The sequence below is a fragment of the Muntiacus reevesi genome, chromosome 7 (assembly GCF_963930625.1).
Source record: "Muntiacus reevesi chromosome 7, mMunRee1.1, whole genome shotgun sequence".
Taxonomy (NCBI): domain Eukaryota; kingdom Metazoa; phylum Chordata; class Mammalia; order Artiodactyla; family Cervidae; genus Muntiacus; species Muntiacus reevesi.
The window spans coordinates 27,835,548-27,863,269 of NC_089255.1; the positions used below are offsets into that span (position 1 = coordinate 27,835,548).

A 27,722-nucleotide genomic window follows, 5' to 3' on the forward strand; every position below is an offset into this window, starting at 1 on the left:
CTGCAGTTGCTTCCCTACCTCATATGCATTCTTCCTTTTTAATCAAACCCCTGGTTGTTATCTGAACACATAACCACTGGGGAAGAAATTAATGATCCAGCCTTCCTTGTGGCCTGATAAAGGGATAGATACAGTTCTAGCTGAAAGAGAAAGAGTGGAAATGTTCTGTGGTAGCTTCTGGGAAAACCTAACAGATGGCTGCTGCATGTCTTTTGCCTCTTTTTCTCCAACTCTTTGTCCATCTTTCTGTGTAGAATTTTGCTGGGATAATGTTACTGAACTAAGTGTGTGGACTCTGCTCATATCCCAACGTGGCTGAGGCCATTCCTCTGCCTTGGTGGTAAAAGATTCTTTTTCTGTTTGGGTTTCTGTAGCCAAATAAGAAAACCAAAGCTTGAGTTTGTTGCAGCACAAGCTTTGCTCAGTGGCCTAAGAACGGAGAAGCAGGAGCTTCGTTCACAGATGAAATTCTTGGCCAGGTGATGAGAGGCACTTGATTTAAAGAGTTAAAGACAAAGAGGGGAGGGGGGGTGGCTAATGATGGGGAAGTATATGCATTAGTCTAAAGGGAAGCGGCAGGGCTTTAGAGGAAGTAGGATGCCTCTCCCTTTTTATCCATTTTTTGGTCCTTGACTTCCAGTCCTGGCTGTGGTAGACATGTTATTTAATATGCTAATGTAGTAAAATCCACATATAATGAGACTCGGAGTCTTTTGGAGGTCACATTCATTGCCATCCTGGTTCTAGCTGGTTCTGTCTGGTTTTTGTTTTCCTTGTAACTTTCTTATCTCTGGACCCTGTGACTCAAGTGTTTATGTTAATGCCTGTTAAAGGTGGGGGTTGACAGGTTTTGCCCTTCATACTGTTCTTGGGGTTCTCAAGGCAAGAATACTGAAGTGGTTTGCCATTCTCTTCTCCAGTGGACCACGTTTTGTCAGAACTCTCCACCATGACCCGTCCGCCTTGGGTGGCCCTACACGGTGAAAGGAGCAGTGACTCCACGAGAGACTGACCCAGACTTGCCCATGAGTGTCCAAGAGTCTCCAGCAGGGGCGTGGGTCGGCGGTGGCCTGCTGCAGTGTCAGGGGCATTGAATGGGGCAGTATGTGCACAGGACCTTTTGAAGGAGGTTGCCATTATCTTCCTTTCCTCCACCATAGTTCGGCTTCAGGTCAAACAACAGGGAGGGAACACAGCCGTGCCTATCAACAGAAAATTGGATTAAAGATTTACTGAGCATGGTCCCGCCCATCAGAATAAGACCCAGTTTCCCTTCAGTTGACTTCCCTGGTGGCTCAGACGGTAAAGCGTCTGCCTACAATGCAGGAGACCCGGGTTCAATCCCTGGGTTGGGAAGATCTCCAGGAGGAGGAAATGGCAACCCACTCCAGTATTCTTGCCTGGAAAATCCCATGGACGGAGGAGCCTGGTAGACTACAGTCCACGGGGTCGCAAAGAGTCAGACATGACTGAGAGACTTCACCTTCACTTTTCTTTTCATTTTCCTCCTCAGACAGTCTCTCCCATGAGGAAGCTTCCATAAGCCTCTTATCCATATCCATCAGAGGGCAGACAGAATGAAAACCACAATCATAGAAAACTCATCAAACTGACCACATGGACCACAGCCTTGTCTAACTCAGTGAAACTATGTGCACAAGGTTTTGTTTGTGCCTTCCAGGGGTCTGTTTCCCCACTCCTGTGTAAGTTCTGGCGTCCGGTCCCATCATTTCACGGCAAATAGATGGGGAAATAATAGAAACAGTGACAGACTTTGTTTTGGGGGCTTCAAAATCAATGCAGATGGTGACTGCATCCATGAAATTTAAAGGCACTTGCTCCTTGGAAGAAAAGCTATGACCAACCTAGACAGCATATTAAAAAGCAGAGACATTACTTTGCCAACACAGGTCCATCTAGTCAAAGCTGTTGTTTTTCCAGTAGTCATGTGTGGATGTGAGAATTGGACTATAAAGAAAGCTGAGCGCCAAAGAATTGATGCTTTTGAACTGTGGTGTTGGAGAAGACTCTTGAGAGTCCCTTGGACTGCAAGGAGATCCAATCAGTCCATCCTAAAGGAAACCAGTCCTGAATACTCATTGGAAGGACTGATGCTGAAGCTGAAACTCCAATACTTTGGCCACCTGAAAAGACCCTGATGCTGGGAAAGACTGAAGGTGGGACGAGAAGGGGACTACAAAGGATGAAATGGTTGGACGGCCTCACTGACTCAATGGACATGAGTTTAAGCAAGCTCTGGGAGTTGGTGATGGACAGGGAAGCCTGGTGTGCTTCAGTCCATGGGGTCACAAAGAGACACGACTGAGCAACTGAACCAAACTGACAGGTTTTGAGCAAGGATCTGGTGTCAGCTCTGGCAGCAGCAGCAGGCATTCTGGTCAACAACTGGGATCATGGCAAGAAGTGCTTCCGTAGGAATAGCAGAGCAATGAGCTAGAGGGAGCCTGGGCCACCATCCCAGCCTTTGACTGCCTAAATTTCAACTTCATTTAGTTGACAGAAATAGAACCTTTTACCTTGTTTGCTGCATGTTGCTCTGCTTGCTAAGTTGCTTCAGTTGTGCCCAACTCTGCAGCTCCATGGACTGTAGCCCACCAGGCTTCTCTGTTCATGGGATTCTCCAGGCAAGAATACTAGAGTGGGTTGCCATGCCTTCCTCCAGGGGAATCTTCCCAACTTGGGGATTGAACCCGAGTCTCTTGTATTGCGGGCAGATTCTTTACCGTCTGAGTCACCAGGGAAGCCCTAAAATGAAGTACTCGTCCAGAAATGGTTGAACCCTTGTCTCAGGCATCTCCTGCATTGGCAAGTGGTCTCTTTACCACTAATGCCATCTGCAGAGGCAGGGGAGGAGGAGAATAAATGTAGCTGTGCATTCTGAATTGCCATAGCTTGATAACAAGCCAGCTCCCTGTCTTCTTGGTATCTTCAGAAAGGCTGTCTGAAGCTGCTGTCTCCCCACACTGTGTTTGGAAGAAAGTGGGAGCCGGGAGCTGGTGGATGGTCAGGGATGACCCTGTGGGACGTCAAGTCTGCAGCACTTAGAGGTTGGTCAACTGAAGATGTTAGGAAATTCATCCCATGATAGCTCAGCTGTGACACAAAAGTCCCAGTATAGAAGGCAGTAGGATACTGGTCTGGGCTCCAGGAAGGCACTGGCAGGGCAAGACCTCAAGGGACCCAAGGGATTAGGAGCAATTGCTTCTGATCTTCATGGTCTTTCCAAGCCCCTCTCTTTGTAGCATCAGTGGGGGCTTTATCTTATTAAAGTCAAAATTTTTCAGGTTTCATTACATGCAGCCAGACATCATCCTCACTGACGCACTTTTTACTACAGATCAGTTCTAGGATCTTATGACTTCATTGTCTGTCTGAGGAATAGTCTTCATATTCTTTGATTTATTCAGCCTTGTCTGAACATTTACTCTCATGTTCGAGTTCTACTCTCATCTACCAGAGTTTGGTGTTGGCCTGGTTTCTGAAAACAGTTGATCTGAGAAATTTTACTAAATTGTCTACTGTGGAACAGGGTTAATACGGAATATTTGACAACTGTTTTGGGGAAAACAAGCTGGATTCTAAGTTCCAGAATGTCAGCATCATCCTTTGCTCATAAAGCCTAGAACCCTTCTGTGGTACCTGAGTATGTCTGACTTTTCCTTCAATGTATCCATGCAGATGGGGAAGCACCTTTTTAGGGGCATTGGGAAGATAGGCGCATCCTATCATGTAGTGTGCTCAATGTGGATATTTGATGTCCAAGGGCCTTTGGGGCCCCATACCTGGTGAGAAAGCTAATTATAGGTCACTATTGAGCAGGAGGAGAGAGTTTTCTAACTTTCTCGTTCTTTTGCAACAACCTAACTTTTAAAATTCATCACTCTAGTGGCTCTTATAGTCTTTCTCACAAAGACCAAAGTGTTAGCTTTTGCTTTGTTTTAGGGTTAAATACCGAAGTGCTTGACGTGTGAATCTATTAATAGAAAGACTCATCAGTGGAAGCTAGAAATTGGGGGTGGCAAGGACTTTTTTACATCCTTATAGACTGAACGGTGGATCATCTCTGGATTGATCTGTGTCAGTGTGTGGATTTGGGATCTACCTTGCCTTTCCAAATATGGTATGTCTCATAGATGTGCTAGAGAAATTCAGAGAGAAGAAGGGTATGTTCCATTTTCTATAGCAGCCATGATGTTGACCATTGGGACATAGTGTCTTTCTATGAAGATTGTGAACTTGTCAGCCTATAAGGTGATCACAATAAAGAAGAGTCAGGAAAATGGAGCTTAAAATGAGGTGCGTGCGTGCCTAGGCGCTCAGTCGTGTCCAACTCTTTGCAACACCTTGGACTGCAGCCCTCCAGGCTCCTCAGTTCATGGGGATTCTCCAGGCAAGAATACTGGAGTGAATTGCCATGCCCTCTTCCAGGGGATCTTGCCAACCTGCGGATTGAACCCAGGTCTCTCGCATTGCAGGCAGATTCTTTACCATCTGAACCACCAGGGAAGCCCTAAAATGAAGTACTTATCCAGAAATAGTGCTACATTCCTCTTGCTTTCTACAGTTGGTTTCCAAATGGACATACCACAAGGGTCTGGGCCAGTTTGATAAGGATAAGATCCAAACACCTAGGATAAATGTCTGTTATAGGAATTGCCACTCCCAAATCATTGGGCACATTTTCCATCTTCCACATTTGCTCTTTATATACATCTAATCTGTATTTTTGAAACTGAAAGTCTTGTAGGTTTCTTTGCCCAGATAAAGATTGCGCCTGAACTTTTACTGGTTAAGTTCTTTAACTTGAGTGAAAGCTCTTTTATGCTAATGTGGCTGAAAGGGTAAGCCTAACATTCAAAGCTTATGTCTTATCTATGACTAGAGGGTACATTTTTTGATAGCGTGTTGGTATTGTGGAAGTCTAGCTAGTTTGGTGTCCACTTTGTCACTGATCCTAAAATTTGTGTTAGACTAGTTTGAGGAGTCAGACAGAGTGAGCATCCTGGGTATACAACCATACAGCAATGGTTGGTGTATTACCTTTATTTCTCTGATGCTACTGCTGTTAGAATACTTAGAGGTCTATAAAAATACTCTTATTTTTTAAAGTACTGATTTACAGGAACCCCTGAAATGATTCCTAAAGTGAGGAATTCTGTTTTTGAGTTTGGATTTTCATACCTTCAAATATTGTCAACATATCAATAGTAGTGTATCAAATGTCACTACTCAGTAAATGAAATATTTATTGAGTATTTTTTTTCCTAGGGAACTCAGATGGCTGAGAAGACAAGTAGAAATAGTGGAAAGAGCTTTGTTATTAATAGTTAGAGGTATAATAATGAATGCTAGGAGTCGAGGTCTTAGTGTCTAGTCATTAACTGACTAGTCAGGCCATTGAACCTAAGTTTCTTTATTGTTCTACAAAGTGAGGGTTAGAATGAATGACACCTAGTGTTGCAGCTCTTGAAGTCTATGGATGTTTTGTCTTAAATGCATTCTGAGACGGTCTTAGCCCTTAAGAAGTTTCAACTTTTTTCTAGATTTCCTTATTTTGTTTGGCTCAGTTCCAAAAGTAGCACACGCTTATTGTTTACAAAGGAAAATTCAACTGGAAAATGTATTATACAGAAAGGACAAGTCTCCTTCAACCCTGCCCTCTGAGAGTGAATCATTCTCAAAATATAATCATCTTGACTTATTTCTATGCATTTATTAGTATTTTTGTGATATGTACACATATGTATCTGCATATGTAGCATGTGCATATATGTGTGTGTATACATGTGTGTGTGTATACATGTGTGTGTGTTATTCATACTGTACTAAAACTTGATTTTTTTCATGAGACAATTGAGATGATCGGCATCTTTCCGTGGCAGTACATACAAAGCTATATTATTTTTTTAATTGAAGTATAATTGATAATATAACATTGGTTTCAACCATACAGTATCATGACTCAGTATTTGTATATACTGCAAAGTGATCACCACAAGAATTCTAGTTAACATCCATCACCATACACAGTCACAGTTTTATTTTTCTTGTGATGAGAACTTTTAGATCTACTCTCTTAGCAAGTTTCCGTTATGCAGTACAGTATTAACTGTAGTCACCATGATGTACATACATTATATAAACTACTGTATTTTTTAAAAGTGACCTTATAAAATGTCACTAATTGACTATTGTATACACATTAAATATGTATTCTGGCCAAAATGTCAAGTGTTGAATCATGTTCAGCTGAAGCTAAAGCTAAATATCACTGTCATAGAATGGATGTATTGAAATACATGAAAAAAATCTGAAATTTCAAATAAAATTAAAACTTGATTATGAAAGTTTTTAGTGGCCAGATTTAATTTTGACCATATGGAGGCATTCTCATTTCTCACCACTGTCTGCTGTTAGATTGTTCCTATAGTCACTGTACCATCCTACGCATTTGTGATACTCAATAGATGTTAGCTTGGGTGAGGTAGGTAGAGGAGCAAAATTTTATTTGGTTAGTTCTGCCAGAATAGAATACTGTTGAGGGTAATGGTACTCCTCACAAATGTCCTTTCTAAGAGTAACTGGATAAAAACTAGGTAATAGACTAGATGAAGATTTATCTTTTCTTTAACTACTAGATGTGGAGATTTGTTTGATCATGAGTTTCATTGATGGAATCCTCCAAATTGAAGCATTGTGCACTGCCCTTTCCCCCATATTCTTTCCAATTATGGCTTATTACACAATGTTGAATATCGTTCTTGGTGCTATAGAGTAGGAATTTGTTGTTTCTTTTGCATATAGTAGTTTGTATCTGCTAATCCCAAGCTCCTAATTATGCTCCTCCCAGCCCTTTCCTCTTTGATAACCACAAGTCTGTTCTCTGTCTGAGTCTGTTTCTGTAAATAAGTTTATTGGTATTATTTTTTTTTAAAGAGCCCACATGTAAGTGATGTGGTGTTTATCTTTCTCTTCACTTAGTATACTTCACTTACTATGATAATCTCTAGGTCCGTCCATGTTGCTACAGATAGCATTATTTCATTCTTTTTATGGCTGAGTAATGTACATACATGCACCATACCTTCTCAATCCATTCCTGTGTCAGTGGACGTGTAGGTTGCTCCCATGTCTTGGCTGTTGAAAATAGTGCTTCTGTGAACATTGAGGTTTATGTATCTTTTTGAATTAGAGTTTTCTCCAGATATATTCCCTGGAGTGGGATTGCTGGATCATATGGTGGATCTACTTTTAGTTTTTTTTTTTTTTTTTTATTGAAGGATAATTGGTTTACAGAATTTTGTTGTTTTCTGTTAAACCTCTGAATCAGCCATATGTATACATATATCCCCTCCCTTTTGAACCTCCCTCCCCATCCCACCCCTCCAGGATGATACAGAGCCCCTGTTTGAGTTTCTTAGCCATACCGCAAATTCCCATGGCTATCTATTTTACATATAGCAGTGTAAGTTTCCATGTTACACTTTCCATATATTTCACCCTCTCCTCCCCTCGCCCCCTGTCCACAAGTCTATTTTCTATGTCTGTTTCTCCATTGCTGCCCTGTAAGTAAATTCTCACGTACCATTTTTTAGATTCCGTATATGTGCATTAGAGTATGATATTTATCTTTCTCTTTCTGACTTACTTCACTCTGTGTAATAGGTTCTAGGTTCATCCACCTCAATGGAACTGACTCAAAGGCGATCCTTTTTATGGCTGAGTAATATTCCATCATGTATATGTACCATAACCTCTTTATCCATTCATCTGTCAATGGACATCTAGGCTACTTCCATGTTCTAGCTATTGTTAATAGTGCTGCAATGAACAATGTGTCTTTTTCAATTTTGGTTTCCTCAGGTTATATGCCTAGGAGTGGGATTGATGCATCCATCATATGGTGGTTTTATTCCTAGTTTTTTAAGGAATCTCCATACTGTCTTCCATATTGGCTGTGTCAATTTACATTCCCATCAACAGTGCAAGAGTGTTCCCTTTTCTCCACACCCTCTCCAGCATTTTTTGTAGACATTTTGATGATGGCCATTCTGACCAGTTTGAGGTGGTATCTCATTGTAGTTTTGATTCACATTTCTCTAATAATGAGTGACATTGAGCATCTTTGCATGTATTTGTTAGCCATCTGTATGTCTTCTTTGGAGAAGTGTCTGTTTAGGTCTTTTTCCCCCTTTTTGATTGTGTTGTTTGTTTTTTTGGTATTGAATTGTATGAGCTGCTTATATATTTTGGAAATTAATTCTTTGTCACTTCTTTCATTTGCTCTTATTTTCTCCAGTTCTGAGGGTTGTGTTTTCACCTTGCTTATAATATCCTTTGCTGTACCAAAGCTTTTAAGTTTAATCCGGTCCCTCTTGTTTACTTTCGTTTTTATTTTCATTACTCTAGGAGGTAATTTTAGTTTTTTAAGGAACCTCCATACTGTTTTTTAGAGTGGCTATACCAACTTACATTCCCACTAACAGTGTAGGAAGGTTCCCTTTTCTCCACCCCTTTTCCAGCATTTAATATTTATAGTTTTTTTAAAGACATATTAATTCAGCATTGTGATCAGACTGTTACATTTAACAATCAACAGCATTGGTGCAAAAAGAAAATCTACATTAAAACTCTGTTGGAATGCTTTACACTTTCCGTAGAACAGAAACTAAAATAACCTGTTATGCAATTAATCACAAGTACAGTCCTTGAGTTTTTTGCCCATACACATGAGTATTGTCTAAAACATGGCTTCTTCAGCAGCGAGGCCCTGCCACCACTGTGCTTGGCTGAGTTAAGTCTGTAGCTTCCTTATCACTTCTCTCCCTCTCTTGTCCTGCTAAGCTTTGTTTCCTGGCAGTAATTAAAGCCTTCTGCTGCTGCCATAGCTACTGCTGCTGGACCCACCGTAGCCACCTTGGTTTCATTGGTTTGGCAAAATATTGGCCTCCTCCGCTATAAGGGCCAGAACTCCTGCTTACAGTTTTCTCCTTTCATGTACAAAATTTGAAGATTGATTGTAATTGCCAAAATCACCGTAGCTTCTGCCTCCTCCAGAACTGCTTCCATCAGCACCAAATCAGCCATATCCACCAGCACCACAGCTGCCACCAAAGCCATCTCGACCCCTGAAGTTTCCTCCACGACCAAAGTTGTCATTCCCACCAAGACCACCTTCACAGCCACCACCAAGGTCTCCAAACCACTTAGACCTCTTTGGCTGGGTGAAGCACTAGCCGTCTCTTACCTAGATAGGGTTTTTCTTGCTTCACAGTGGTAGCCATTCACAGTGTGGTATTTCTTTTTTTTTTTTTTTTCCATTTATTTTTATTAGTTGGAGGCTAGTTACTTTACAATATTGTAGTGGTTTTTGTCATACATTGACATGAATCAGCCATTAAAAAGAATTCATTTGAATCAGTTCTAATGATATGGGTGAAACTGAAGCCCAGTGTGGTATTTCTGAATGACAGTCTTGTCTACGGAATCATGGGCATCAAAGGTCACAAACGCAAAGCCTGTCTTTTTGCCCCTTAGTTATGATTTCAGTCACTTCTATTTTCCCATATTATTCAAAATAATGTCTTGCATTATGTTCTTCAGTGTCTTCTTTAATGCCACCAACAAAAATCTTTTTCACAGTGAAGTGAGCACCTGGCCTTTGAGTTATCTTCTCTTGAGATGGCCCTCTTCGGTTCCACAGGTCTCCTGTCCACCGTGTGTGGCCTTCTTGGATGCACCCACCTCCTCCATATTGGCACATGTGACAAATTTGAAGCCTCTAGAACACTTGGTGCTTGGATCCCTCAATACCATACAGTCTGTGGGCATTCCCCATTGCTCAAAATGACTCCTCAGACTCTCATCAGTTGTTTCAAAGTCCAGTCCACCAAGGAGGAGCTTCCATAGCTGTTCAGGCTCTTTGAGAGACTGACTTAGACATGATAGCAGTGGAGCAGGGAGAGACTTCAGTGACGCTTACTTGACAGCGTCCACAGGCTGAAAGGCTGTGGACTTCTTCATGATGGCCATTCTGACTGGTGTGAGGTGACATCTCACTTTTGATTTGCATTTCTCTAATAATTAGTGATGTTGAACATCTTTTCATGTGCTTTGTGCACTGCTTGAAATATTCTTTCTGATTATTATCAGAAAGAATACCTAAGATCACATATACCTAACTTTCCAATTTTTTTTAATGCTTTTTGCAGTTAATTGATTAGAAAAAAAAATCCGTCATTAATTTTGGCTCCAGAAATGTGGCAGTAGAGCAATGCTGTTGAATTTCAAGAGACACAGAATTGTTTCCGTATCACCTATATCTCAGCTTTTATTGCATTACACCAACTTGAGCTTTGTTGGAATAGAATGGGACTTTTATAACATAGGAAAAATGTGAACTCTCAGGGTGCATCAGTTTTATTTAAATCCTTCTATTCCCCCTCCCCCCATTTTCAGCAGATTCTAGTGAATAAATTATTTTGTAATAAATAATCGTTGGATTTAGCAGGCCTTCTATTTTGCTACTGTTATCTGCAAAGTAGAATATTATGGGATTTTGTTGCTGTTGTTCAAGCAGCCTATATAATAAATACTAGCTGCAAAGTAGAGTATTACGGAATTTTGTTATTCAAGCACCTTATGTAATAAACACTAGCTTGTCTCCATCTTGTTTGAGAATACAGTGTAAGTAAATAGCAAGGCAGTTCCACAACCTCTTATACATCATAAAATTAGTCTTTGAAGAAAGAGAAGGAAGAAAGTGCTATACTCGTTTTATGCTTTCTGGTTCTGTTCATTATGCTGTGCTATAATTAGTTTCTGAACACTCAGCTGGTGAGTGTCCAAAACTTGGAATGCTTATGACTCCTAAGACACATGTTTATTCCATGTCAACAACAGTTGGCTTTCCCTGTTCTTCACTGGGTTCCATTCTGTACTTCTTCATTCTGATTCACACTGTTAGTGTGAGAGACGGGAACTCTCTCAAGCAGAGAGTAAAGCAGGAGCGAAATTGAATGCATTGTGAATGCATCATGCTTTCTTACTTAAAGGAAGTCCAAGTGTCTGATGTACAAGATATAGGAGTAACACATTTACTAATACCAGCATTGTTTTGTACGTCTCGATATAAGAAGTAGAGTTTTGGTAACATGTTTTCTAGAAGCACTCTTGACTCTAGGAGTTGTAATTTTGACAAATCTGGACACACTTTCATCTTCAGTGAGAGAATTAAAGGTTGGCATTCTTTATTGAAGATTAATTGACTGTAGGTGTGTGGGTTTATTTCTTGGCACTCTGTTTGGTTCCATTGGTCCATATGTCTGGTTTTGTATAATACCAACACCATACTGTTTTGATTGCTGTAGCTTTGTATTACAGTATTGTCTGAAGTCTAAGAGCATTGTGCCTCCTGCTTTTCTTCCATCAGGATTGCTTTAGTAATTTGGGGTCTTTTATGGTTCCATGTAAGACATTCTTTAGTAGTCATTTAACCAGCTTATTTTTTTAAGATTAGCCTCTATGTGCTTTATTAGGATTTTATAATTGTGTTGTTTTGAAGTTTGATTACTGTAAACAAAAAGTGCTTAAATATCTTATTTTTCTCACTTTCTTTTCTTTATATTTTTCATGTGAGTATTTGGTATCAATCAAGAATGACTTCTTGGTCAGAAAGACAATTACAATACGATATCACTTATATGTGGAATCTAAAACATGATACAAATGAACTTACTTCCAAAACAGAAACAGAATCACAGACATAGAAATCAAACTTACAAGAGGGGAAGGAGGTTTGGGAAGGGATAAAGTAATAGTTTTGGATTAGCAGATGCAAACTATTATATACAAAATAGACAGCAAGATCCTCCTGTTTAGCACAGGAAGCTATTAATATATTCACTATCCTGTAAAAAACCATAATGGAAAAGAAAATATGACTTTACCAAGGTCATTGTTTTTTTTCTTTATAATTTTTCCTATTTTTGAAATTTTTACATTGCAGAAATCACAAGATTTGTGTCTGGTAACTGGATTTATTTTTATTGGTTCTTAAGAAATTTTAAGCTCAAAATTCTCCAAGCCAGGCTTCAATAGTACGTGAACCAAGAACTGTTCGAGCTGGATTTAGAAAAAGCAGAAGAACCAGAGATCAAATTGCCAACATTCTTTGGATTATAGAAAAAGCAAGAGAGTTCCAGAAAAACATCTACTTATGTTTTATTGACTATGCAAAGGCCTTTGACTGTGTGGATCACAACAAACTGTGGAAGATTCTTCAAGAGATGGGAATACCAGACCACCTGACCTGCCTCCTCAGAAATCTGTATGCAGGTCAGGAAGCAACAGTTAGAACCAGACATGGAACAACAGACTGGTTCCATATTGGGAAAGGAGTACGTCAAGGCTGTATATTGTCACCCTGTTTATTTAATTTATATGCAGAGTACATCATGGGAAATGCCAGGCTGGATGAAGCACAAGCTGGAATCAAGATTGGCAGGAGAATTATCAGTGACCTCAGATATGCAGATGAAAGCGAAGAACTAAAGAGCCTCTTAATGAAAGTGAAAGAGAGTGAAAAAAACTGGCTTAAAACTCAACATTCAAGAAATGAAGATCATGGTATCCAGTCCCATCACTTCATGGCAAATAGATGGGGACACAATGGAAACAGTGTCAGACTTTAATTTTTTGGGTTCCAAAATCACTGCAGATGGTGACTGCAGCCATGAAATTAAAAGATGCTTGCTCCTTGGAAGAAAAGCTATGACAAACCTAGATAGCGTGTTAAAAAGCAGAGGTGTTACTTTGACGACCTTTGTCCATCTAGTCAAAGCTATGGTTTTTCCAGTAGTCATGTATGTATATGACAGTTGGACTATAGAGAAAGTTGAACCCCAAAGAATTGAAGCTTTTGAACTGTGGTGTTGGAGAAGACTCTTGAGAGTCCCTTGGACTGCAAGGATATCAAACCAGTCAATCTTAAAGGAAATCAGTCCTGAATATTCATTGGAAAGACTGATGCTGAAGCTGAACCTCTAATACTTTGGCCACCTGATACAAAGAACTGACTCATTGGAAAAGACTGATGCTGGGAAAGGTTGAAGGCAGGAGGAGAAGCGGGCAACAGAGAATGAGATGGTTGGATGGCATCATCGATGAAATGGGTGTTATTTTGAGCAAGCTCCAGGAGTTGGTGATAGGGAATCCTGGCGTGTTGCAGTCCATGGGTTCAAAGAGTTGGACACGGCTGAGCAACTGAACTGAACTAAATAATTAGCAGGGTTGAGCATCTTTTCATATGCTTTTTGTCTGTCTTTATATGTCTTCTTTGGAGAAATGTCTATTTAGGTCTCCTGCCCATTTTTTGTTTGGATTTTGTGGGTTGGTTGGCTGGTTTACTCCTCTAAGTTTTCTGTTATCTTGGTCTCATCTCCTGATATACCTGGTGGTTTTTAATGAATTTTGGATACTGTATATAATGTATAGTAGAGATAATTCTAGGCTATTGATAATGTCGTTTTTCTCCAAAGAGTATTTACTTTTGCTTCTTTTAGTGCGACTCAGAGATTGAGTTGATTCACTCCTTTGGCTCAGACTTTGTGAGGCTGCCCTCTTCTCCTTCATCCCTACTTCTAAGATGTAGTCCTCAAGGGTTTCATCTGAAAGTCTTGATCTTCCAGGATTCTTCTTTACCCATGGGCCCTGAACTCCCATTTTTGTCCTCCCAGTGCTATAAGACTAGTGGAAGTTCTCGGTAGTTTTACAACCTCTTGGTTATTACTTGATGCTTAACTTTTCAGTGTCTCAATATCACTTTGGAAACTAACAAATGCCTCAAAAGGAAAGCAGTTCTAAATGTTAGACTCATCTCTTTGTGCTTTTCTTCAATCTGGGAACTTTGTCCCTCACATCCTCACTGCCTTGGTAACTCTCTAATGTCTTCAGGTAGATTTTTTGGGATGGTGGTAGGGGAATGTTCCTAGTTGTTTTCTGTAAGAGCATTGATTTAAAAAAAGTTATTTGCCACTGTTGGAAACTTCCCTGTATTTGAAGTTGAATATTCAGATATTAAAAATACATAGAGCATGCCTTGTTTGCATTACTGTTATCTAGAAGGACAGTGAATGAGATGGTTGAATGGCATCACCGACTTGATGGACATGAGTTTGAGCAAGCTCCAGGAGTTGGTGATGGACAGGGAAGCCCGGCGTGCTACAGTCCAGAGTCAGACACAACTGAGTGACTGAACTGATGACTGATGATATCTAGTACTGATTACATATTTAGGATCCATGCAGTCATAGGATCGTTTTTAATATAGAAGTTCACAAATGTCAAAAGTAAGACTATTTCATAAAATATTCAGCTGTTTGACCAAGTTTAAAAAATCTACCAGATTTTTTATTTATTCATGATTCATTTCATATGTACATACTTGCATTTCTTATTCTCACCCCCTTTCCTGTTTTCCTACTAGGTGGTTTTGTTCTGGTTAATTTGCAGAAATTCTTTGTGTGTAAGAGATAGGCTCTTTGCCTAAATGTGCTACAGATGTTTATCACCAGCAAATATGGTTTGTATGACTGCTGCATTTTAGGGTATTTTTAAAGGTTTTTTTTTTTGTAACCTTTCTATAGTCCTTTTAAAACACCAATATTGCACAAATATTTATGAAGTATCCACATATAATAATCATAATAATAATGTAATATAATCACATGCACTTATATACCCACATGCACAGACAAGGCCTTATTAATTCAGATCCTTTATATCATACTTTTGGGGGATCAAATTGATTTGCTAGTGACTAATGATTGTGATTTTACCCTTTCTCATGATAAAGACTGATGTTCTTGGCCTGTTTTACCTTGAACTTGATCTTGTCAAGTGTTAGATGCTGGAGGTTTTATCTTTGTCTCTTTAATTTGGAATTTTACCTTTGCCTCTTTAATTTGGAATTCTTCACTTCTTTTCCCCCTGTTTTAAGTTAGAAGTAAAGAATGGATTCTATGGTTAAATAACCTGAGAAAGATTATAGGAGGAGGAAGTGGGCCTGTACCTGAGTCTTAAAATATAAATAGGATGTGAATGGGTAAAAGTGTGTGGGTCTTTCAGACAAGGGAGGAGGATTGAAAGAAAAATGAGGATACGATAGAAAATGAAGTATGTTCAAACTGTGAAAAGAGGCTGACTCTGGCGCAGAAAGTCTGAAGAAATAGGAAGTAAATGTGCGTTAATGAGGTAGGACCACATTTTGGAGGATCTTGAAAGCTAGATAGAGAAATAGTTCTTTGCTTATAAATTGGCTGTCCCTAATGCAAATAATCAGGTAAGTACACGTTTACAAAATAAGCCTTGTGTCAGGCTCCTTGTGCAGAATCATCTGTCAAGCTTGTTTATCTTGATTCATTTTCCTTTATTCCAAGAGCTCATGCTCATTCCAGCCATGCGTCATGATTCACATTGACTAATCTAAGGCACATCCTTTGGGTTTTATTTTGCATCTGACATTCTAACCAGGTGATTTTTGGAGTGATGGTTGAGGCTGGTAACCTCACTTCAAAGAGATATTTTAAGTCATCATATTATGGGTCAGTTGAGAATTGCTCTCCTTCAGTTCTAGTTTTCTCTGTCCTTTTCTGCTTGCCTACCCCCCAAATCATGCATATCAGTTTCCATGCATACACTATGCAGAGAGATGAAAATATGCTTAAAATGGGTAGACGGCCATGTCTGCAGGCCAGGACTGTTTAGTTGTTCCTCAAATGTGTACGATGGTGGCTTATTGAGAGTTGAATAAAACAATGAATACAGCTGTTAACAATATTTTCAAGCGCCCCCTACACACAGGTTGCTGTGGAAAGACGTGGACCAGGACCTTCTGTCGAATGGTATCACCAAGTTTGGGATGGTCAGCTCTTCAGAAATGGCACTTTTTCTTCCAAAGGGAAATTTAGAGAACTGAGTGTTCACCTTTGGCTTTGATGTAAAATTGTATGTTTTTTTCTTTTCCCAGGGGACTCCTTCTCACAGTTCCGGTTTGCCGAGGAGAAAGAGTGGGATGGTGAAGCTTCATGCCCCAAACAGGTAAGGTGAAGCCTTGTGTTGAATGTGGGTTGGCTCTTCTCAAGGATAAAGACCAGCATCTTTTGCACTGTTGTTTAGACAGTCTTCACATAGAGAAGAGTCTAGTACTTCGTGTACAGTTCAGCCTTAGTTACCTAAATTGCTTAGAAAGTTTTCAGGGAGCTTAGATTTTACAAGTTCTTGGAGCTGGAGTTGACCTTCATACCAGCCACTGTGTGAAGTCCTCACATGGTTCATCTGTGACTATAGTTCATACAGACTGGGTTGCAGGGCCAAAGATTATGGTTATGATTTTGAGTGGATTACCTTGCCATATGGCCTTCCACTTTTTCCCTTTCTGTGAAAATTCCTCTTAGAATTAGTTGAGAATTCGTTTTTTTTTCTCCCACAGTGTTTTTGGTATTACGTAAGAGAATCCTTAACTTCGTAGTTTTAAATAACTCTTTTATCTATAATTAGGAGCAGAAAGCTATAAAATAAGAACAAGTATCATAGTCTTTCAATGAATCCATAAAACCCACACACTTTATTTTCTTTGTATTCCTACCATATTTTCTTCCCAAAGGAGTTTTGATGATTCTCCAAGCAGGATTGCACTGATTCTTTTCATATGAGGGATGACAGGTATTCTCACCCTTTAAAAATGCACAGAGAATGAATGAGTGGTGGTTTGGCATATGCTCCCCAGCCCCAGGACTAGCGCACACTGTCCGATACAGTGATCAGACTGTCCACCCACAGCTTCAGACAGGAGACCGAGCCACAGACTTGATGGGTAAGGTGTGGTCCCTTCCTGCCCATTCTGTTGTCAACTCAGTACACACAGTAGGTGACTTGCAATCCCAGGTGGGCTGGTGTTATGTTCAGTTGTTTGGGATGGACACTGACTTATCAGAAAGACAGAGGGGAGGAAAGTGACTTGTAAAATAACTGCCTGTCACTTTACAAAGAGTACGTATTACAACATAGAAAAAGTTGGAAATTAAAAATATTTGTTTTTCTTGAGTCTGTTTGGGATGTACCTGAGTATGGTTTAGAATTGTAGGACAGTTAAAAACAGATAAACAGAAGAATTTAGTGAAAGCCAAATGGCTCGTGTTTTAACTCCTTTGAACTATGTTGGCTAAAAGAGAACATTTTAATTACCTTGAGATTTTCAGATAATTCTAAGGTTTTTCATTCATCAAAACACTGAGCACTTGTTCTTTATTATATATTTTATTACATGCCCCTTATTCAAAGATGGGAGAAGGCAATGGCAACCCACTCCAGTACTCTTGCCTGGACAATCCCATGGATGGAGGAGCCTGGTAGGCTGCAATGCATGGGGTCGTGAAGAGTTGGACACGACTGAGCAACTTCACTTTCACTTTTCACTTTCATGCATTGGAGAAGGAAATGGCAACCCACTCCAGTGTTCTTGCCTGGAGAATCCCAGGGATGGCAGAGCCTGGTGGGCTGCCGTCTATGGGGTCGCAGAGTCGGACACGACTGAAGTAACTTAGCAGCAGCAGCGGCAGCATTCAAAGATGAATGAGACAAAGCTCATGCTTGTTCATCACCCTAGGCCCTTTGCCTTAGCATAGTGGTAGATGACATGTGGTAGATGATCAGTAAATGTTTAGATGATAAATGAAAAAGAATGCAACATAAGATAGTTGGTATAATAAGTGAACATAATATGGTGGAAGAAATCTGCTTTGGACTGGCAGTGACTGAGAGAAGGAACGTGGGGTGAAGATCATTTGAATGGCCCTGGTGGACAAGTGTGGTTCTGGCAGATCCTCTCTGGGGAACAACAGGAGAATGATGAGATCTGAAAGACCAGGCTGTGCTCGGAGTTGGGAGCATAGCTGGACTGTGGTATTCTCAGAAGAGGCGGCTTCCAGGGTAGGTCTAGGCCACTTAGTACCAGCAATTTTGTCTTCATTTTCATCTGGGGCAGTTTAGCATGTGGGTGAGAGCATAGCCTTCAGAGACACAATCCTGAGTGTAAATCCTAGTTCTCATCTGTAAAATGGAACTAATCATTAAGTATAGCTCAGAGTTGTCATGAGGATTAGATTGGGTTGTAAATAAAAGTTCTGTGCAGTTCCTGACACATAGGAAACACTCAAAATTAGCCTTTATTGCTACTGTTACTTGTTCACAAGAGTATTGTTCAGCAAGAAAATGGAAATGGCTAGATTGGACCTCCACAGTTTTGGGAAGGAGGGACAGAAGAGGTCAGAGGTTGGAGGAGGAAAAGCAGTGGGAGGATATTGTGTTGGATCACGGGAGGGGATATGGGCTGACAGCGTGGGGCTGTGGCAGGGAAGACAGTTCACTGATGGATGAGCCTGCGTGGAGGACGACGGAGAATATGTCACGGGCCAGACAGGAGACATAAGGACAAGAAAGATTTGCAGGGGCTCTCAGCTCCCCAGCACGATGACGAGGTGAGCAGTGACAACTCATGGAGCAAAAGAAGGCAGTCTTGAGCGTGAGTGTGTTGAGTTGAAGTATTAGTAGGACATATCCCAAAGTGAATTCATCACTTCACCATCAGAAATGCTTTGTGTCCCACTTCACTCCTCATTTGGTTCTGTTTATTTTTGCTTACTTGAGAGAGAAAAAGAAGAGGAGAGTCTGTCTATATATCTATCTACTGTCTGTCTGTCTGCCTACCTTCCTGTCTGTCTGTCCTTCTATCTGTCCGTCTGCCTACCTCCCTGTCTGTCTGTCCATCTGTCTGTCTGTTCCTCATGTGCTTCCATGTCCCCAGTGCGGCTGGTGACATGAGGAAGCAGAGTTGACAGTGGGTCCCGGTGCAGCCCCTGACGGGAGGCGCCCGGCACCGCGGCCGGGACTGGCCTTCACAATCCTGTGGCCCGTGTGCAGGGCGAAGGGGCTGTGGCCTGGCACTTAGGGTCCCTGCTGCAGCCGCGTTGGCCCCGTTTCTTCAGGGGAGTTGGTCCCTCCGATCCCTGAGTGAGGTTTTCAGACCTGTTCTTTGGACAGTGTGATAACATGGGAGGAGGGAATGTGAGGTGGGAGGAGAACTTTGTAGGGTGAAAAAAATAGGCCCATTATTTTTTAAAAATCATCTGAGGCTTTTTTTTTCTTTTCATTTTACTTTTCAGTTTTGTTGACTAGTGACTGGTTTATTCCATATCGCTTCCTCAAGCAGCAGCAAGCACTGGGTGGTGTGTGGTGGTTCCCGAACACCTGGCTTCTAATGGCGTATTATGCCCTCCCTCACTCCCCCCCGAGAGTGCAGTTCTGGATGGGACTCTGTACATGGAAGGCATCCCAGCTGACTCCTAAGTGTTGCTTCATTTGGGCACTTCTGCTGTAAAGTGGCCCCGAGTCCCCAGATGTGGACAATGAGTTCTGTAGCTACCGAGGAAGGTATAATGGTCTGATTAGAGGCTGTAAGTGGAGTTTTAGCAGGTTCTTTCCTCACCAGATGGCCTTTATATATAGACACTGAGACTAGGAGCCTGATCGAGTTCCTAGACAGGGAGGAACCTTCGGGAATAGATTCTCACCATCCAGACCAAGTTCTGTGCACACTATGGCAGAGACGTGGGGTGGAGGGACCTCGTTCTAATAGTCAAGGCTGGCTGTGCCCTCCCAGCCTCCACGTCTGCAGAAGAGGAGGCACCAGGTGGCCAGGCTTCACACACGCTCCAACTGTGAGTGGATATAGAGTTGGCCAGGTGGGTGTGGAAGCCGGGCGCTCCAGGCGAAGTTAACCCACCAATTACTTTACAACATGGAGCCCAAAAAAGCTAACTCATGGTGGTTATTCCAATCAAACCTGTTTTCAAATTCACACTGTACTATTACAAGGGATTCACTACAGCTCCCCTTATGTCGGAAGGCATTCAGCTTTAGCTCTTTAGGGGACAAACTGGTGACAAAAGAAGGGAAAGTCTTCTTACACAGTGGTGTATGATGATGGCAGTTTCTAGGCTCTGAGACTTCTACAGGGAGACCAGGAGAAACCACTGTGCTGGGCTGAAGTGTCGTGAGGGCATGGAGATGGTACCCTGTCACCTGGGCTTGGATGGGGGGTGGGAATTAAAGATGTGGGGGTCGGAGCATCCAAAGGTCCGTCATTCAGGACACACACACAAGCACAGCCTGGCCATTCCTCACGTCTCACAGACTCTTCCTTGTTAACAATAGACCTGTGGTGTGTTGCACTTGATGTGAACGTGGGGAGGAAGTTTGAGCACTTGTAGCTGGACCGCAGCACGTCTCCATGGCCCTCCTCTGGAGACCTGAGAGTGGTTAGCAGCTCTGAGTAGTTGGCAGGCATGGTGGAGGGAGCAGGGGGTCTACACGTGGGTCTTTGCAGACACCTCAGCAGTGGGAAGGGTGAGATTTCTGTAATTTACCTCATTTTTGTAATGAGGTAATTTACTCATGTGTTACAGATTCAGGACCACATTTTTCTAGTGGTCTCAGAGATTTTTTTCAAACTTCAAAACAAAGGCTGGCCGTGCTGGCCCTAATGAAGCGCTGGGTGTGCTGAGTGCAGGACTGAGGCAGGGCCTGTGTGGACTGAATTTCCTGCTCTCCTGCCAGGGTTTTATTTTCCTCCATCCTGTTCCCTAAATACTCTCTCTCTATTTTTAGATGTAAGTTTTTTTTTTTTTTCCAGGGCAAGGGGCCACATCTGATGCTGCCAACATTGCTCCCCTAAGAGCTAGCCATCTCCAGAAACTTTCAAAAGGGCAGCTGAAAAGCCGTATTGCATTTTTCGATCCCTGTGTACTTCTGTTGTGAGGCTCAGGAGTTTGAGTGGGTCTGGATTTAGTGCTGGGACTCTACTTGAGAACTCCAGGAATGACTCCCCACCTCCAGTCATCATAAACCCATCTACCCAAGACATCCTTATAGTGGATCTGAGACTCCATGACCCCTGGGTTTTCTTCTCTAACTTGAAGTCCGTGATCATAGCAGAAGGCACAGTTCTGCCTAGACCTGTGACAGTCCTTGGTGGATGAGGTGGTTGGTGGTATCTGACTCTAATGTGATGATTTCACCCACCTTTTAGTTTTTCACTTCTCTTGGATGGCCAGGGTACCTAGAAGCAGCTGTTAGGGGTCATGAGATAATCTGGAATGCCTTCTCAAATACAGTCAATCTGTGAAGGCATTGCCTGGATGGGACTTGGCGCCTGTAAATGGGAATGGAATCCCAGGGAGTTTTAGTGTTGGCCTCTCACACAGAGCTGCCAGCTGGAGGGTAAGTTTCCACCCCAGATTTCTGGTTGGAAGGGAAGTGTACGCACTTGGACTCCTCCGGCTGTGCCTGTCAGCCCCAAGTCACTGCCGAGACAGCTCTCCACTGCGCTCCCAAAGGCCAGCCATCTGAATATGGAGGAGGTGTCCAGTTATGTTTCATTAAATGTTTTGAATTTTCTCTGTAATTCCAAGAACGTCCACAGTTTCCAGGTTACCATGCGGTCTTTTTTATTTTTTTTTTCCTTTGGCCATGCAGTGCAGCCTCTACGATCTTAGTTCCCTGACCAGGGATCAAACCCATGCTGCCCCCGCCCCGCCGCGCCCCGCCCCATGGAAGCACAGCGTCCTAACCATTGGCACTGGGGAATTCCCATCTGTACAGTCGAGTGATTGCCACCCTGCTGCTACTCTGACAACCTGAGCTGTGGCTCAGAAGGTGGCTTTGGTTTTGCTTATCTTCATGCAGAGATGGTAGAACCATATCAGGTGTGACTTATGATCGGATTACTCCCAGCTAAAAGTCATGGATGATTTATTTATAGTTACTACTATCGTCCTGTGCCCTTTTATTTCTGAAAGGTCAAACGTAATCATCTTGATTGATCAGTTTCTCTGTTTTCTATAGAATTCAGCATTTTATGTGGACTGTGAGTCATTGGTTCGAGCCCTTCAAGAATTGCCTCTCTCACTCCGACTCAATGTTGCTGCTGAATTGGTTCAGGTAGGAACTCTGATGGCATCTTGAGGCTGGTGTAAATTAGGGCAGAAGCAGCAAACTGAAAAGCATCTCCCTGCAGGATGTCTCAGAATCAGCTTTTCCTTCAAGCAGGCTGAGGGTTTTGTATCAGGTAGAATTTTGTTAAGTTTTGAGGGAGAACGAAATACTTTTCAAAGTTTTTATCCTGTTTTATTGATATATTTGGAACATTTTAAAGGATAAAGGATTGGAACATTTTAAAGGATAAAATGTAATGGAATTGAATGAAATGTAAAAGTACAGAGTCTGACTTGTGTTGTACCCAAAATGTTTATGTGCCAGGCTCTGTGTTAGGCACTTAGGTTACAGTGGTGAATAGACAGACATGGTTCTTGCCCTCATGGAGCTTAATCTGTTGGGAAAGACAGGTATTAATCAAGTTACCAAACTGCACTAAGTCCTGTGAAGGATAAGCACCATGTGCTATGAGAGTATGTAATAATGAACCTGATCTACCTTGCTATGATGTTAGGAATGACTTTTCTGAAGAAGTTACAGGTAAACTGAGAGCCAAAGTATAGCAACACTTGAGTTGAGATTTAAAGAAGGGTAACTCAATCAGATCTGTAATAGCAGTGCTAGTAATGACAACAATAACAAAGAATATTCTGGCTGCAGAATGGGGAGAAGACTGTGAGATTGGGGTGGGTGTGTCGGGGAAGTCTGCACATGCACACCCATGCACAAGTAGTGTGGATGAGGAGAGGCAAAGTGAGTGGCTCTTGCACGGTTCAGGTGAGTAATGCTGTAGCCTGGACCAGCAGCGGTGGGAAACTGGATTTTCCCAATAACTGAACTACATAGGACTTGGTGAAATACTGGTAGTGGAGCAGGAGCAGGCAAAGAATTCTAGGTGTTCCACCTTGTGCAATCCAGTGGTAGCTAGTATCAGCGAGACTTGGACAGTATGAGTTTGTTCTGAGATTTCAAAGTGAAAATAATAGTAAATCCAATGTAGAAATTTATAGTTCAGAATTAAGGGCTAGAAATATAAATTTGGGGGTTACAACCAGTATAGGGTAGGTAAGAGGAGCCACTGAATGGGATAAGAGAGGAAGGGTCCAATGATAAACCAGAAGGAACTTAGAAATTTCTTTGAGACTTGACTGGATTTTTTTTTTTTTAAGTGAAACCCTGGGCAGTACTAAATAGAATCTGAGCAACTAAAATGATCAGTTTTGTTCTACAGATGAATATGATGCCAAGCTTAAACATCACATGAACTGGTTACCCATCCAATTGCTGTTTCTGTGGCACTTAACGTGCCTCAAATTTAGGGCAAGTAGAATTCAGGGCTGGGGGACACTTCAGGGCTGAGAAGTAGAAAGACTGGCATTTGCCTCTGATGGGGAATCACCCTGGGGCTTCTTTAGGCATGTTTAGGGTTGTCTTAATGATAGGGCAAGTGTTATTTTTCTTCTGGGTGTCCAGAGATGGTTAGAGTTCAGACATACTTGGTTTGGTCCCACACAATGAGGAATGGTTAACAGGACCTCATTGGGGTGAAGGTGATGGGGACCCCAGAGCTGAGAAGAGAAACGGGGGGAAGTGTTATGAGAAATCCAAAGTGAAGGATGGCAGGCCTTAGGAGGAAAGATATAAAGTAATTACAGGAACTTTGAAAACTTGGCTAAATAGTTTTAAAATGTCATCCCTTCCCGGTTATGTAGAGCAGTTATTCTCAACTGTGTTTGTACCTTACTCACCTGGGGAGTGAACAAACAGACAAAAATAATGCCGGACAGCCAATCCAGACCATCTGAGTGATTACCAGATTAGAACAGGGGCCCACATCCCAGCTTCACCCTGCACACTGACAGTGCTGGGTGAGTGTTTTAAGTTCGTGTGTCAGGCTCTACTGTCTTAAAAGCCCTGAGGAGTTTTTAGCAAACTGGATCTGCTCAGGATGCTTAAATGTACAAGTAAGGGGACAGTGGCTCCAAGAGCAGCTGAACCTCCTTCTGAACCTACCCGACTGCTGCCAGGCTGGTCACCCAGGTCCTCCCTCCAGAACTGTGGTTCTCAATCGTCTTCTACATTACAGTCACCTGGGGGGAGGGTCTAACTCTATTAAATTACAACATGTAGAAAAGTGCACATGTAAATCTTTATAACCATGGAATCACCATCTAGATCAAGAATCAGAATATTGCCACCACCCAGAACCACCCCCACCACCCAGCCCTGACCCAAAGCAGTACTTCCCTAAAACCACTATCCAGACTCCTAATATTCAAGAGTTAGTTTTGCCTGTTTGGGGAATTTTTACAAATGTAATCAGATAGAATGTTTTCTTTAGTGTCTAGCAATTTTTACTCACGAATGATCGACCGTTAGTAACATTATTTTTCTTCTTAGTGAATTTGTCTCTTCACCTCTGTATTTGTGCATTTTAGTACGAAGAACAGATCTGGTTTACTTATTACTCCTCAGTGCCTTTTACAGACATCTGCCTCGTCAGAGGCTTAAGTGTGTATTCACCTAGGCCTGTGGTTCTGTCTGATCACAGGCCAGTGATGGGAACGCATGGGACTTTTGATTTCAGCTCTAATCTGGTTAGCACAAGGCTGGGGTGAACATAGCGGGGAGGTGTCCCACATTTACCCCTATTAATTAGAAGGGGTGCTGGGGCAAGCCTGGATGGAGACACTCTGTGACCTTCCTGCCCGAACTGAATTTCCTACTCCACAAAGTCTGATGGCTTCCTCTGCTTTAGTTTCTGCTTAAGCATATAGGGCAGGGCTCACAGTTTTAACTCAGATATTGTGCTTCTCTTTCAGACGGCCCTTCCTTTAGAGCTCCCGCAGGTGAAACCAAAGAGAAATAATGATGGCAAGGGACTAGGGATGCAGCTAAAGGGGCCCTCTGGGCCTGGAGGAAAGGGGTCCCCCTCTGAGATGAAGTCCACCACCGCTGGCTTCCCCATGTACCCGGGTAAAGACGGCCCAGGATCGGGTCCTTCCAAGGGTTCTCAGAACCCCACTTCCCTGCTGCAGTTGGCAGCAGATCATTTGGAAGAAGAGCTAGATCTGCTGCTTAATTTAGATGCCCCTGTGAAAGAGGGAGGTGACATCTTCTCAGACCAGACAGCTCAGGACCTGGAATCCGAGAAAGGTGGGGAGGTGGTCCACAAAGAAGCAGGTACGGTTTTCATTTTATTCCCCACCCATCTTCTTGATTCTGGTGTTTTTCTGAGAATAGCTTCACCTCCATCACATCCCCACACATCTTCATCAGTGTCTGCCATCGATCTGGCCTCATTCACTGACATCTATTTCTGTGCTCACATCTCTGCTTCCCCCTGAGCTGACCTTTCTGACAACATCGTTCTCACTCGATAATACTGGCCTTCCAAAGCTGCTACCTGCCTGATTGCAATCTTAAACCTGGGGCTACAAATTGAACTCATGCTATAAAAGGCATTTAGAGCCTTGTGGCCTCAGCTGTGCAACAGCAGACCTTTTAATCGACTGTCTGAACGGGCCTGGGGACCAAGTCTGTGTGCTTCTTGCCTGCTATTCCGCTTTTGTTTAAAAAGGAGGAGAGTTCCTCACATGCCCGTTCTGTGAGATGGTGGCCCATCTGACAAGGAGAGGCCTAGTGACTGGCCCGTCCATACACTGCCCTCAGGGCCCTCTCATGGCTTTCCAGGATCACTGCTTAGTAAAAAGGAGACAGAGCTATTGGTCTTTAAAAAAAACAAAAAACCCCCCAAAAAACCCTCATGAACTGTGAGATTCACCATTCAAGTAAGTAGAAGAGCAAATCTACCCCATTTATGAATTTGTTTAGGTATTATTGGATCTTCTTAGGGAGTAGGCACAATACCAGAACGTTTCCTCTTATGGGGGGGGTGGGGAGTAACAACTTGGTTGATTTCTCGCATGGATCAAACCCAAGGGAGGCATTAACCCTCAATTCTGAGACTAACGTGAAGTTGTTAACTTTGCGTTTATTTTCTTAGAACCTGCAAACCCATCTGTGTTGGAAGAAAAGAACGTGGCCTCGGGGCAACCAAGTATATCCAGAAATGTTACGGAGGAAGAGCTTGAAGACTGGTTGGACAGCATGATTTCCTAATGACAAGGAAAGAGAAGGAAAAAGAGAGAGGGAAAAGAAAATGAAAATTGCCTGAAGCCAATTTTGGTTGCCTTGTAAGGGTGCGCAGGCCCAAGGCTGTCCTAGAAGAGCTGGTTTACAAGCACGGCCCAAGCCCATGTGGCCATCACGCTTATTAGTGCAGTAGATGCCTTCCTCCATGTTCAACAACATCTGAAATAGACATTTAAGAGGCTCGCTACATTCATTCTCTGGCTTAGTAACTGAATAGATGCCTTAAGGGCAAGAGATGTTTCAGCCCTTGTTTCCAGTTTCTTCCTCTGTTTACAGCACAGCAGGTGCTGCTGATGAAGAGAAAAGAGTTAAGCAACCAGGCATGCATTTGGCCAAAATAAACACAACACTGGTCTGTAGATTTTTTTTCTTTCTTGTGTGGGGGGGCTTTGGGCTATTTGTTACTTCCATGTCCCTTCCCCTGCAGTCAAAGGGTGGTTGGGAATCATCCAGAAGGTGGTTCATTACAAGAGGCCAAGCCGTGGAGTGGTGTGTATGACTTTATTGCAGTGGGCACTTCATGTTACTTAAGGAGATTCACCTAAATAGAGCAGCTCCACTACTTACAAGGGACCATAAAGCGTTGCTCAATTTGGCTTAAGGTTGAGATTTTTTTTTGAATTTTCAGTACAGTACTTCTAATAACAGCAATTGATAAGCTGTTACAGAAAAACAAAAATCTTATAACTTTTCAAGTGCAGTTCATAAAGTAAGATCAACACAACTAATTAATGGAACTGTCCATCTTGAACATAAACATAAAAAACTTGCATAGCTATATCTAAAGAGGTTTTTAAGGCACTTAATCGATATTTCAGTGTCGACAAAGTGGTGGTTTTTTGTTTTCTATTTCTTTAACTGCTTAAAGCTTTTCAAGCTGATTCTGGATACATTCACTAGCAAGTACCATGGGAAAAATTAGACTGCAGTTAAAATGATTTTTTTTTTTTTTGTAGCTCAGACCATGAATCACTAGTGGGCTACTGTCACGTGGCATTCAAGTGTTTAAAATTCCAGGTATTATGCATCTAAAACTTCCTACATCTCCAGCCCTTCCCTCAGTGATGTCATCCCCACACACTAGTTAGAATTAAAAAACGTGAAGACTTTCCACTAGAGCTTCCTTGATGCTGTGCCATCCTTTTAACATTTTGACAGGTCATCTCCCACCGTGTAAATCCATTAAGTACAAAAATCCAAGTCAATTCCGAAATATCACAAGTATGTAATGAATCTTCCTTGTACGGGCGGCCTTTAGGAAACGGCATTTTTCCAATGTGTTGCAGAATTGTAAGAGAAGGATTTTATTGACCGTCCAGAATATGGTGGAGGCGTCTTTCATTCCCATTTATCCAAGCTGGTCTTCGTATTGTTTCCGGAAGCAGTCACCAGCTGGGAAGAAATCCCAGCACCTTTCTTGGTACATCTTCCAGACGTAAGATTCCTGAAATAGTGAGAACCAACCACAGTAAGCTGAAACCCAATTTATTTTCCGT

The 27,722-nt window shown here is 42.1% G+C and overlaps 2 protein-coding genes and 1 non-coding gene across 3 annotated transcripts in view; 2 read left to right on the forward strand and 1 right to left on the reverse strand.

The window, feature by feature from the left end:
* Positions 1–26,222, forward strand: part of AVEN (apoptosis and caspase activation inhibitor) — a 196,106-nt gene extending 169,884 nt beyond the window's left edge. The window contains exons 4-7 of the mRNA XM_065942023.1: positions 16,049–16,119; positions 21,982–22,077; positions 24,894–25,254; positions 26,078–26,222. Of these exons, the coding sequence (XP_065798095.1) occupies positions 16,049–16,119; positions 21,982–22,077; positions 24,894–25,254; positions 26,078–26,193 (644 nt within the window). The 3' untranslated portion in view covers positions 26,194–26,222. The remainder of the gene's footprint in view (positions 1–16,048; positions 16,120–21,981; positions 22,078–24,893; positions 25,255–26,077) is intronic.
* TRNAC-ACA (transfer RNA cysteine (anticodon ACA)) lies at positions 1,285–1,356 on the forward strand. Its single transcript has one exon. It is a non-coding gene; the product is annotated as a tRNA-Cys (tRNA).
* A 299-nt stretch (positions 26,223–26,521) lies between the features above and the next one.
* The window catches only part of RYR3 (ryanodine receptor 3), a 368,483-nt gene continuing 367,282 nt past the window's right edge, over positions 26,522–27,722 (reverse strand). Inside the window, exon 104 of the mRNA XM_065942024.1 lies at positions 26,522–27,670. Within this exon, the coding sequence (XP_065798096.1) occupies positions 27,575–27,670 (96 nt within the window). The 3' untranslated portion in view covers positions 26,522–27,574. The remainder of the gene's footprint in view (positions 27,671–27,722) is intronic.